Source organism: Botryllus schlosseri, chromosome 9 (assembly GCF_051294905.1).
Source record: "Botryllus schlosseri isolate E-star chromosome 9, Bs_hap1, whole genome shotgun sequence".
In the NCBI taxonomy this organism is placed as follows: Eukaryota; Metazoa; Chordata; class Ascidiacea; order Stolidobranchia; family Styelidae; genus Botryllus; species Botryllus schlosseri.
Genome location: NC_137244.1, coordinates 17,583,154 through 17,597,647, shown reverse-complemented (window position 1 = coordinate 17,597,647; position 14,494 = coordinate 17,583,154). Strand labels below are relative to the sequence as shown.

At 39.4% G+C, this 14,494-nt stretch overlaps 1 protein-coding gene across 1 annotated transcript; it reads left to right on the top strand.

Annotated features, from left to right (window-relative positions):
* The first annotated feature begins 2,588 nt into the window (after positions 1-2,588).
* LOC145447300 (uncharacterized) lies at positions 2,589-8,999 on the top strand. Its single transcript, XM_080325735.1, has 4 exons — positions 2,589-2,793; positions 5,999-6,195; positions 8,104-8,241; positions 8,312-8,999. Exons 1-4 carry the CDS (start codon positions 2,739-2,741, stop codon positions 8,381-8,383), a joined length of 462 nt encoding a protein of 153 aa, XP_080181861.1. The 5' UTR covers positions 2,589-2,738; the 3' UTR covers positions 8,384-8,999.
* Positions 9,000-14,494: the final 5,495 nt, after the last annotated feature.

Here is a 14,494-nt window from a genome sequence, read left to right as displayed (position 1 = left end):
ACTCTGCGAGTAGCACAGTTGGTTAAGCACCAGCGTCACGACACCAATGGCAGTTGTTCGAATCCCCGGTTCGGGCCTACTTTTATGTGTTGGAGGTTTATCTGGGCTCCTCATCGCTGACCTCACTGTATATGCGGTGTCGTGCGAAAAGTCCAGATGAATCAAGTTAAGTCGAGCTTACAAAATTGGCTGCAACAGACTCTGATGAGGACGCGTGGGAGAGAGAGTGGAAGATGTGAATGAATTCGTGATTGGAGGTCGTCCGCAAAGCGTACCGAAAGTAAAGACATACGAACATTACAATATTCATGATCGGACGCAAATGACCGTATCAGCGATAAGCGCCAAAATCGTTCAATAAAAACAAAAGAAAACTAACTTACACACACAAACGCATGGCTCGGTTTTGCAGGGTACGAATTTTAGAGCAATGTGAAGTACAAGCATTCCCCCATACAATTATGCCCTACCGTAGATACGCGGTGTCATATATTCGCGTGTGAATTTTTTACATACAGTATACACATATTTGCTACCAACAAAATGCTACGTTCCCTATATACAATCCAGAAATTAAATTTGACAGCATAGGTTGATTCCCAGAAAATTCACACCAATCACATTGGAAGACTAGCCGAATAAACGCATCAGGCTGTAAACTCCCCGCCGTCTATACAAATGCCGAATAAAGAAGTATAGCGCCTAGTTCACTTACAACCGAAATTCACCGATGCCGGTATCACGGTTTCGTATGAATATTCTTCGTATCGAATATCGCATATTAAGTTTCAGTACCCGGTGAGAAATTCTTTTTTTGATACAGAATTCGCAAAATCGAAAATCGGTGCGATTATGCACTATCTTGAAACATATTTAATATTCATATTGACGGAAAAGTGGGTTTTCGCTACGTCGAAAGTTACCGTTGTAGGTAATCGCAAGACGAAGAGACATGCAGTCTTAACTTATTCATAAATTTCAACAAATAATATCGTAGTTTTACATATTCCCCTCGTACCATGTCAGCTTATAGGTGCAATGCGCTTCTGGCAGTCTTGAATCGCCGATCACGCAGTATGTTCGTAACGAGTGGCGTTTGTGACGTCATATAAGCCCTGATCTGAAGCGCAGTTTGAGAGCGAAAATATATGCAATGCAGCCAAAAATAGATATTGCCTATCTTTGACACCTTGTATCTCTCGTTAATACTGATAATTTGTCTGTTTTTGTACGGGCTTCCCGTTATGATCATACCGCACAAAAATAATACAAATTTTATCTCAACTTAACAGGGATGTCTGACTGCCGGAGGAAGTCAGTGCTGATGATATGGTATGTTCGATTTCGAATCAGACATCTTTTTACGTAATACCACGTAGCCTATATTTGTTAAATGCTCAGGTTGAAAATTATATCGCAACGATTCACCTCAGTCACGACTATTTAGTACTACAGATGCTTGACGCAACTTTATATGCCGCGCAATTCTAATAATAGCTGAGGTAAGGCCGAGAACGGCTTATGGAGTTTATACATCGGCAGATGCACTGAGCGACTGTAGACTGCGATTGCGGCAAATTTGACAGTGGATAAGCAGCAATCGTAGTAAGCGTAACAATAAATAGCTTATTTTTGGCATTTTACAGATTTTACCTTATGCAGTTTTGGCAACGCCATGAATTCATATTTATATACCCGAATTAACCACGCAAAACGCTTTAGTTTGGCCTTTCCTATCAAACGAGTGTCACGAAACGTGCAGTATCCACTCTTCGACATCAAACATACCGAATCGACAGCGGCGTTGAAGAGCGAATTCCCCCAATACAAAACCGACTGCTTCTGCAACATCTATAATCTCAACAGTCGATACGATATGTAAGCAAGATTACTTGCATTCATACAGATCATAATACCACTTATAACAACCATTCAAAATGGTTGCTAACACCTTTGGTTCACTACCAATGGATAGAATCATGAGTGGTTTTAATATTCAATAAAATATGAAAAAATACTTACCCGGCAAATTAAAATCTAAGAAAGGACTGAATGCATGTACTTATGGTACGCATTCTTGTTGATATTTTTATCAAAAACTTTCTTAAAAATCTATATTTTCAAATAGTCTTATTTTTGACGTTTTCAAAGTGTTACTTTTGGTAGTTGTGGCATCTGGTTCCCGAAATGTCAAAAATATTCATGCCATGCAATTGGACTTAATTCACTGTGAAACCGGGTTTTGTGATATAACCATATGTCACGCCGTCGCAGCATTACACGTTGCAACTGAGCAGATCAGCTATAGATTGATTGGTCGATTACATAAATTCCGATTAACCTGAAAATAGTGTCCAGACATTCCAAGGTCAAGATATCATAACCGAATTTAGATATCTATATTTATTATTTATTTACTCACGCTATACTATATCCTACAATAACCGGCAACCTATACTATACAGGAAAAATGACGGTATCGAAACGTTTGGGACGGGAAATCGTTTGATATTTTCCCGAATTCAAAAAAATGACTGAACGAGAATCTGCCAGATGACGCGAAGAGTGACTCATTATACTTCTTTAATTCATTATTCACCGACTGATGACGGCATAGCAGCCAAGGAAATATATTGCTTCCAAAACCCAGGCGTATAGTTACTTACTGTGGAACGACGCATTGTCCGGATCAAAAACACAGGTTTATTTATTTCCGCAATTCGCAAGAGCAGTATAGGATGGGGATGACTTTGAGAATTCTCGTTACGTTGATGGCATTTACTGTCTGCCAAGGTGAGAATATGGTAATGATATGGTCACACAATCACTAAAACAGTTATTTAACTATTAACTTCTTTACATTGTATTACCATACTTTCTGAAATTTCATAAAATATCAGCTTCATCACCCATTATATACGAAATCTGATGTTGGTATAGAGACTAATCGTTCTGTGCTGGAGTCCTTTGCTTGCCTATGATATTAAGAAAGGCGCTTTTAGTTAGTGATTCACTAAACATTATGGCACATCATGAAATATAAGGAGAGAAGCAGTCTATATCAATACGGGATAAATGTGATATCGCCGATATTTAATGAATATACATGTCGATATCGTTACAGCATAGGAAAAAACCTCACAAATGTGAAACTTTGTTGTGATCTGGTATAAAACTAATTATACTCGATTAATGAGAGGCGGATTCAATTATCGGGTAATTGGCCAAGGCTATATGGGCGAATAAAGCCGATACCTCGGTTTTACAGTACCGAGTATTCCACTTGCAGTTATACTGTCCCATACATTGTTTGGCCAATATGCAACTGGTATACGTAGCCTATATGATGTTTTCGTTATTCACTTCGAACGGATATCTTTTGAGTCATGAGCCTGCCTTATGTATGAATTGAGAGATTTATAATTGATTCTTGCAGTTTGGATACATGATGTTGAGACCATTCCTACGATCACAACAATTTTGGTTTAGTTCAGTTAGGCATTCATAAATATTAGGCCTACCGTATGGTGGAGATCAGATTCAATATAATATCTGCTTAGTCATTGACATTACCAAGTAGAGTTATGGAGTCACAAGCGCAGGATAATAATCTTTTCGCGAAAGCTCGCAAATAGAATTGAATCTTTGATCTAAAAACGCATCCGGTATACAGATACCCATTAAGTCTATGCGTAAGAGCCACGGAATAACCAATATTACATTATACTAGAAATGATGTCATGACCTATACTTAACTCGTTGAAATGCAGGTGGCGAAAAATACGTGGTATTAGAATTTGTGTTGTATACCGGATTGAATATAGCATATTATACTGTTCCGCCACGTCACCCATTCACTAATTGCTATAAATTGAGGGAAATTTGACAATAAATCACGCAAGATTGGAAGTGTGTTTAGTAGGCACAGTAACTTTCAGTTTATCGTAATTTATATATCCGATTTTTCAATGCCCACAGTATGAGATCAATATCGTATCGTACCGGTACACAGGACGACAAGAATATCATACTGCAGGGGTGTCGAACTCACTTTGGGTCGCGCGGGCCGAATTCAAACCGTTTGATCTAGGGTTGCATTTGAAACAAAAATCAATTTAAAACAAACCTGTTCAAAACATGATTTTTATCTTATTTTTTAAAGCCATGACGTCACGAACATTCAATTGTGACGTCATAGTGGATTGGCATTGACAATTGAAAATATAGGGTAAATGTAGCTCCTTTGACGAGATGTTGACTCAACTATTCTGAGGGTTCCAACCATCCCATTTCGTATAAGTGAGCTATATCGGGTGGTAATCTTCCGTAGACTCATACAGCATGTTTTTTGGAAAGTATTTACACAATTATGGCATAACTATCCAACTTTAAAAAAAACACCATTTTTTTAAAGGCATTTGTTTTAAATGCAACCCTAGTTTGATCGCTTGTTGGCCGGGTCAATCAAATATTCCAGGCTGTTGCCTCCAAATGTTACTTTTGTTAGTCAGTTGGATGCTTCATTTTCAATCCTATACACATAAGATATACTATATTACGGGTCATAAGAGCTCTATTCTAGCAACAATTTTATTTGCAAACAATGGTATTGGCAAATATAAAATAATTGGCCGATTAAATACAGTTGTAAACCGCTAAAACATTGGCTCCACCTGCGAGTCACTACTATAGAAGTTGGCATATTTATAATCCTGATGTGGCGTCGGTCCTACATATGCGATATATGATGAAGAATATAAGAGATTTAATAGTAAATGCGGTCTCTTCGAGCTTGGATCATTATTATTAAATCACCATTCGGGTTTGTACGGAAACGATTTTCAGTCACGGCATTTCAAATAGTTATTAATCCATCCAACGAACCAACTCGCCACACCAAGGAAAGTGGACAATACAAAGAATGTTTTTTTTTCTCACTGCAATCAAGGGCCTGCGAATAGGCCACGTGTCCCATGAAGGATAGTTATACAGCCATTCAACTACAGATATTTGCATTATATTCTTCGAGGACATACCCATACGTCACATTACATACGTCGATTCAGCATTGACTTTTTCGCCTCTTTGAATACTTGTACATGTGTACTTTTTAACGTGTCGTTGAAGATATCACAACTGATTTCCTAGTAATGGTTTACCAGAGCTAAGACGCAGCGCGCATTGCCTTCGGAAAGTTGTGTTGTGGCATATAAACAATTGAATATTCGACACTTGACTCTTGCAGTATTATTTACCTAGAAGAATTTCATAATAGAAATGTCATATTTGATAGAAATGTGCTGGCTAATACAGGCCTTTGTTCACTTACTTAGCATTTCTTCGCGGGCCGGATGACACCCCTGTCATACGATGTTCATACCAACATCGTACCTTGAACCCGTTAACACTATACTGACAGTGGCCGACAGAAACTACGGAGTTACAGGGAAATAAAAATGTCGCACCCTGTTTATTAGTGTGATTCGTGGTTTAGGATTCCCCTCTTCCGGAAGCATATATATAGCTTAGGTCAGGGGTGGTCGAATTAGTGTTGCCAACTTAACGCTTTCCGCTAGATCTTGCGCATGTTGATGTCTTCTAGCGCCTACACCGAAAACACTAGCATAATTAATGCAGATCTAGCGGATTTTAATAATTGGATTTCGGTAGTATGGCTTTTTACCAAATTATCAGTAATTACGCGGCCATTTGCCCATCAAGCACTAATTTGAACGAAGTCAAGAATGGACGAATGGAAGGTCAGGTAACATTGGTATTGTATGTAGAATCAGGGATATCTAGAACTCTAGTTCTCTAGAGTTCTAGATATCCCTGATAAAATAGATAAAATATAATAGAACCAGCAATTATGCCGATTATGGCGTATTCATTGTGTGCCTTGAGTGAATGAAAATAATATAACCGCAGATTATGAATATTATGACCCGCTCTGCACTATCGACTACCTGAATTTAATTCTTGTTCATTTTTATTTTAGGCTGTCATTTACATGGGGTATGTCGAAAGAAGAGAGACTTGAACTCTATAGGTACGGGCAAGTTTTCTCGTAGTATACATGGTGGCTGCGCAGCACGATTATTAAGCACGGAGTCAGAGTTCGAAAGAACTTTGGAAAAGTATGGCCTACGGGATAACATCATCAATTTTCAGCTAGCGAAATGTGTATCGAACAAGGTAGGAATTTCTAAGTGATTTCCTAATCAGTTATTGTTACTGCAACGCTTGCTTACGCGGTATGATTCTTCGCTAGCTGGTAAACTGACACATGTCGAGCATGATCGACGTGCTCATGCAGTGAGGTCATAATGACGTAATCTTTATTCACTACGCCGCATTGGATAAGTTACAATACATAGTAGTTGAAAATATTTCGCCCATCCCACATTTTCATGCTGGGTAGGGCATGCCTATGGCACGAATGTAACCACTGCCCCCACCCCTGAATGATGAAGAACTTTGGAGCAGTATATTTCAGACAAATGAGCTTTTGAGACGTGTTCTGAAACCGAGGTGCCATACTTTCGTTAGCACGACTTCATCATAATCGTGAATATGTAATAATAGCGATAAATATTTGTAATGATAAAGTTACAGTCCTGCAGGATATATTCATTAAATTAAGTTGGTTGAAATCACTTATGTCCAAAGCTGTTTAAAGTGCGCCACGTCGCGCGGTCAAGTTGTTGTTTATTAAACAATAAATTAGGTGCTTGTCACCTGTTCGTCTTTCACACCACGGTCAAAGATTGCTAAATCGAGATATGCAACGCGGCCAATAATGGCGTACAAAATGAGTTTGCAGGACATAAGATTTCGGCGCGATAAGTAAATGCAGAGGCTCAAAAATCATGAATGGCGATTATACGAATTCAGTGGTGTATGGGATAATATTTTGGTCACAAAGGAGGGTCGTAAGACAGAAACTGACATTCCATTCCTCACATTTCGCAACGAGGAATATACGTTCAAACGCATATTACAGGCAACTGATAAAAAATATGTAATGATGGCGTGGTCAAGTGGATTAGGCCAAGTAAATTTAGAGACCTGTTTATAATGCTTTACTCAGTTAATGTGAGAATTCTCCTAACAAACACATATCTGATTTGGCACCATGCAGGGTATATCCAGTGTATTAACGCTACGATTTAAGCGTAGACCAGTGGTTCTCAACCTTTTTGTCCCCGCGGACCCCTTGTGGACCCTCACGGACCCCCGCGGACCCCCGCGTCTTTTTTCAAATTTAGCCCTGTTATCATGCAACCGTCATCTTGTGCTAATATAACTGTATAGGCTCAGTTATAAACAGCAACAAAATGAATTTTCTTGATAATAATAACATCATACTATTTATGTAGAAATTGAGTAGACTTATGTTATTTCAAAGCGAATTCTGCAGCTGCATTTCTTTAGTACGAGGTTGTGTCTTGAAAAAGCGGTTATGTATATCACAGGTGAAAATGGATTTTTTTTTTAAATTTCGAAGTCACCTGTCACCCTGCTCGATCTTACTTCTCTAACTTATCTTTTTTCCACAACCCCCAACCAATGCTCCTTCTAAGATGCGCACGTGCGCAAATGCGCAGTGCTGACACGGTCTCTGCGCACAAAACATCTACGTTGCGCACAAAAATCCGAAGTGCTGACCTTTTTTTAAACTAGTTACGCACTGTTGTCCAAGGGTCTGCGCAGTGAGTTGATGAGTGTGCGCGGACTCGTAAAAAATTAGAGGGAACATTGCTCCCAACAAAACATTTCTATACATCAATATGTTCGTATCTGTGGGCTATCGGCAATTAAAATGAGTTTTCACAGTAAAATATTTTATCTGAGACGGCCATTCTGTTGATCTGAATCACGAAGTTTTAGCCGTAATGAAGCACAAACTGCCTCGTGATTCCGCTAATATAAAAAATCAAAATTCGGTTATCAACCATTTTGCTAATTTAGAGGCTTTGCGGACCCCCGTTCGAGAACCACTGGCGTAGACTCTTTTCTCATTAGAATTATCATGCTCCAAATATTCGGCACCATTCGTATGACGTCATCCGCTGGATATTTAGCATAAGCAACTTTTTGCAGGTGATGCCAGGATATGCGCCCAAACGTGACTTTGTGCCTGTCAACAGGCAGACAATCATACACTATTATTTCATGTACATTTGGTTTCATCATAACAATGACTGCTCCGCTCATCAGAAACAGTGCATAGCACTGAAGGTATTACGCATAATACAGTGCTTACTATTGGACTAGCCAAAATTAATAAATATATGTCTCATGTGTACAGGACTGCATACTTGATTTGGCGAGGAGAACGTTTTGGATGTCGCATGGAACAATATATTCGGGAAAACGGTGAACTGGTTTGTCGATCAAGGACGAGCTCATTTATCGTTGGGTATTGACGCTGTCTCTGACTTGTACGATATCTTATTCGAATGGAAACTGCAAGTTTTGACTTTCAAAAGTCGGAATATTAGAGCATTACGGCGTTGCAGGACGCTCGGATACAAGCAAACAGACTGAAAACGACTGACTCACGATGGCTGTCAAACGTCAAGCACTGTCATCTACTATTCTATTATTATTTTGTTTCCAAAGTTCAATTTTAATGCACTGCTGTAGCGTGCGGGATATGCATTCTTCGCGAGATCTCGCACTTATAATGCCCGGACGGTGATCTTAAAATCCCAGAGCGACATATAACTATGCAACTATTATCTTTTCCAATTGTCTCAGGTACCTGACAGGCTCATTCCCATTCATTCAACTCCGGCATTAGTTCGGAGTTGTGATTAAATTGTGTGTGAGTTATATTAACTTCGTTCCCAAAATGTCAAGGCAGTTATAGATCGCACATTTTAGCTCCGTATTTCGGAATCTAAATATATTTATTAATATGCTCATGGTTTGCGAATTAACTTTTCTATTTCAAATGATTTTCTGATGGTGAATAAAACAAGAAACAAGTACCATGTGTCCGTGTCATTATCACTGATTTGGTTAATTCTTATAACCATATAGTCGTCCTCGCATAGCTGAAACCAACGAGTTTTGAGTGCATTCGATGCAGCGACCACAAAATCAGAGAAGAAGCCAGGATTTTTGATTTTAGGTCCAGATACTGAATAACAGTAGGTCTACTCGACATTAGTACCTAACCATGTCATATGACATAATTCGAGCAGTTTGATGTTTGTGGGATCCGTGGTGTTTTTCGACCATTTACACCGTGTCGATGTTCGTTATTATGATTCCGTAACTGCCGACTTGTAGCACGGCCCACTTCTAGGCTTTTGAATATACCGTTTAGGGCGTTTACGTGGATCAGAATGCGAGGAGGAGCCTATAAACATCCAACGCTTAAGCAGAAATTCTGGAATCGACCTCAGTCGGACTCGAACCTGTGGATCATACCACTACGCTACGCTATCCGAGTCGTGTGCCAAAACTCATGAATGAGGCTCATAGGCATACGTCATCACGAATGACTGCGTGCGTCAAAACCTAACTGCTGCAACATAGGCTTTGGAAAGGGATGTTGCAACAGCTAGCCGCCAGAAATTCAAAGTTACTGAATTCATTCTCGTTACTAATGTTAATAAAGCATCAAATGCGACATCGGGCGATTACTGCATCCATGTAATAGATTACGGCACTTTTGAAACTCGGCATTAGAAAGGGTTAAGAACCATTGCTCTATAATATGACGATCATAATGATTGAGATGAGGTTGCAACATAACTTAAAATTAGGGCGATTTTTTTTTTTGACATGTCAAAAAAGTCAAAATTTTGTCAAAATTGTAGCGTTAGGTCAAACATTTGTCAAAATTGTTTGCAAAGTCAAAAAATTTTGCAACCTGCATTTCGTTTGTATCGTACCTGTTTGCACTGTCGGTGAACTTATCATTCTGCATTTTATAATGTCTGCTCATTGTGAATCATTAACGGTCAAATGAAACAAATAGGTTGACATTGTGTTAAGCTCAACGTACTGCAATATCCTAACTGAAACGCAAGATGAAAAATTGTGATGTAGCAGTGCTTCTCGACCGGTGGGCCGCGACCCATTAGTGCTATTTCAGGTGGGCCGAGAAAACGTTTTAAATGTTACACGTTCGTATTCAATTTTCTAAATATTCTAAACACTATATATTAAATTCATTCTTTACTCCGAAGTCTTTGCGAACGTTGATCGCGAAATGCAGCAATCTAGCTCGATATGCCGTTATAATCAGCAAACAATTGCCGCATCGCAAGCTCCTCATAACCCCTTTGTGTTCGAGGTAGACGAATTGCTGATTGGATACGCGATTTCTCGTCTGTTGTTGTTTGTGGTATTCGTGGTGCTTTCTACTACAATGGTCATTTACACCAGGCCGATATTCTTTATTATCATTGCGCATCTGCCGACTTGTAGCACGGTTCACTTTTAGACTATTTTGAAACACCCCTTAAGCAGGTCTGAAGGCGAGGAGCCTAGATTTCACGTCTCTAATCATCTGTTACATGCAGGAACTTAACTATGGCGAGATAGCGTAGTGGTATGGTCCACAGCTGCAACAACAATGGGTTGCGGGTTCGAGTCCGACCGAGGTCGACTCCAGAATTCCTACTCAAATGTTGGAGGTTTGTCTAGGATCCTCCTCGCCATCTTATTCGCGTGAGCGGTGTCTTAGGAAGCCTAGAAGTGGGCCGTGCTTCAAGTCAGCAGCTCCGGCATCAAAGTAATGAAAATCGGACCATTGCAGTCGACAAACACCATGAATAGCACAAACAACAGCAGGCTACCCAACCCCCCTAACTAAAATTATTTCATGAATTAACATAAATTACGGTTTATTGTTTGGAGAATTGTTTGAAAACATTAAAACTGGCGCCCACGAGCAGTGGTTTAAACGTTAATCGCGAAAGGGCGTCTGGTGGGTCGCGCAATGAAATTGGGATGAAAATTGGGTCTCGAACTGAAAAAGGTTGAGAAGTACTGAGTAGAAAACACTGTCAGAATGAAGCAACACGGTGTGGCACCAGCAGTGTACGCATTTATTCAGTGTTGCCAGCCAGCAATTGCTTCCATTTAACGTTCTTTCTCCATTCTTGGCACGTTACAACAGTTTCTACCCGAGAATGCAGGAAATTATCTTTCGTTGTAATTCAACAAATTTTAAATATTTCTACCATAACGCGTGATGTAACTACTGGAATTCTTAATAGGTCTAGGTTTCGTTAAAATGATGTTTCTTCATGTAAACATTTGTCAGTTTTTAGGTCCAAAATGTTTTCTCATGCCAAACTACTTCGCAAGGACAGACAGTTCCAACCAGAAATGAAAATAAGTATTACAATTCGAACATAATGCGCGAAAACAACTAATTTACATATACATGCGGGCAAAATTTTGTAAAAATTAAGTCTTTTAAGGTAAATAAAATGTAAAATGTTGATGTTTTTGGTCAAAATTTTTCGTTTATTAGGTAAAAAAAAATCGCCTTACTCATACATAAGTGAACAAACAAATATTTAAAACTTATGACCTCATTTCCTTATTGCGGCGTCACAATATATCGATTGCACAGCTTCATCGCTGACGATTTGTCGCACGCTCCCACCCACACTACTAGTATTGTATGTATAGGGGCGGGCAAAACCGAGTACCTGCGTGATATTCGATTCTGAATCGCGTAGTACTCGACTAAATTCATTATGACGTCATCACACCATAAATGTCGTGGAAATTTCAAATATGCGTCTTTTCTGCGACCATAAAAAATATAATGCCAGCTATACATCACATTTAATATAGTTCGGTATTTTTCGACTACACCTCTTTTATTGCACTTTGTGACAATATTGTGGGATGACCACGAGTTGACGTATATGTCATTCTGCTAATTTGCGTAGCTTTGTACTACATTTTTCGTAGTGTTCGGTACGATCAGTCGAGGTTTCAAGGCTCCTGTACGCGGAAAAATCCAGTATCGAAACTATATTTCTCGTTGATAACTCTTGGTGGCAATTATAGGAGCGTATATTTTCAATACTCGAAAAATCATCTCTCACTACTCGACTCGAATCATTAGAATTAGTAGTCGAGTCAGATACGATTACTCGAGTCAATGTGCGCATCAGCCCTGCCTACCAATTTTCGTTCCAGCCACAAATTATCGGAGAATGAGACAAAATGATCACAAACTTCTGCCATAACGATTATTTCTTCTCGTAATGCAACATACTCTTGCCAGCAATCCACAAGCGAACCGACATTACTAATAGGAAACAGATAGTTTACATCTATACAACTTATATCAACAACCGCTGAGTTGTAACAATGTAATAATTAATTTGAAGAGTATAAAATATACAAGTCTTCGCGGTTAGCAGTTGTATTTAAAACAAAAATCGATTTAAACAAACATGTTTAAAACATATGATTGTTGATATACAATGCTCTTTCCGATTCTCTACTAGTTGCTGACGATTACCCCTGACGAGTGTCAGCCGAAAATATTCTGGTTCATTTCAAAACTAATTGGTTATAGTATATTAAATATACTGTTCAATTCAATCATATCACCGTAGCGAAGATCGAATCTCTATTCTCTACCGACCACGCGTGGATAATAAAATCGTTACGTCGCAATAGATAAGGGTAGCTATGTTTATGACAGAGGGGTGGGCAAACCAGCTCCAGCTCCAGCTCCAGCTCCAGCTCGCGGGTCGCATTCAACATTTGAATCCATTTGCGGGCCGCATAATATAAAATTGGGATGCTAAGCCAAAATTCAACTTTGCTATTTGATTACATACCGCTATTGTAATTTCAGTGTTTTAGGCCATTCTGTTATTTGATCGATGTTACTCATTCTGATATGAGAGAGAGAGAGAGAGAGTCTTTATTTTCATCGAACCAAAATACATAACAAACGGCAGTGATGGTGGTACAGAAAATATGCGTGCACAGTATTCGGTATTAGATAGGAATGATCGATAAGACCGTGAAGGTCATCTAGTCTGATCACACCAGCATCAAACAGGTACACTTGACTCAGAACAGTCTGGCTGTGAAAAAATGTTTAGTCAGGAAAGGAAAATATAAAAAAAAATTAAACAATGGTAGCAAATGATCAATGAAGCAATGTCTGGGCGAGGTAGGGCAACAGTGTTAGTGTAACGACAAGAGGCGATCAAGTAGGGCTTTTTTGAATCTATTATAAGGCAATTCACGGATATGTGATGGTAATGCATTCCAGATGATAGGTCCCGAGTAGTCGATAGATCTCTTAGTTAGGTTGCTATTGGGTTGGGGTAAGTAGACGTTTCCTTTAGACGAAGATCTCGTGTAATGGGAATGGACATGTTTAGCAGGTATGAAAAAGTCATCAAACACAGGAGGGAGACTATTGGAAAAATATTTGTGAACAACTTTTGATACTTCGAAGCGATACAGTTCATCAACTCGCAAAATTCGATGCTTACGGTAGTAAGGCGATAAATTGGTACGTAAAGGTACAGATGAGATCAGCCGTATCGCACGGTTTTGCAGGGTTCGAATTCTGCACAAAAATGTTGTACAGGCATTTCCCCATACTACGATTCCATATTGCAGATGCGAGTGGAAAAGAGAGAAGTAGATGGTTCGTAGTACTGATCTGGAAACCAAAGATTGGAGACGGGTCATTATTCCCACACACCGAGCTAGTTTTGATATTGTGCATTCAATATGCTGCTTCCAAGACAATTTGGAATCAATGGTGACGCCGAGATATTTTGCTGAGTCACATATTGAGATTTGTTTATGATTGATGTTCACAGTGAAATTATGGCGTAATTATTTCATACGACCTCCTCGTATCGTTTACATTAAGTCTTTGACCGTGGTGCAAAAGGCCGTTAGGCGATAAGCGCCACATCTTTTTGTTTCATAAACAACAACAACAACATAGTGTAGCGGGCCGCTGGTCCTCTGAATGCAAGGTCCCTAGGCAAAGCCAGGTATCTGGAGGGAAATATACTGTGCTCGTATAGTAATAAGATTACCACGTGACCCGCATTAAATTGCACAACATCATGGCAACTATACTCAACTTCGCAATCCCTTTTCGCCTATTGCGCCAGCTTCGCAATCCTTTATCGTGTCTTGCACAATTAGCATCAAAATGCTTTTGCGTATTGCGCAAGATTAATTACCCCTTGCGTATTGCGCAAGCTTCGCAATCCTTTCGCGCATTGCGCAAGTCTTCCCTTTTTCTCGTATCCAATAGCGTTACAATCCTTTTCGTAGTACGCAAACCACACGACCCCTTTTTTGTATCGCTCGAGTATAAATCACCGATCTCTTCCGAATAGGTAGACTCATTTTTATTACGCAACTTGGGGTACTTTCTGCAATACATCCGTACCGAGTGAAACTGTGGATTTAGAATTCGCCAACCTCAAGACAGCTAGTCACTAGTTTAGTATTGGTACAG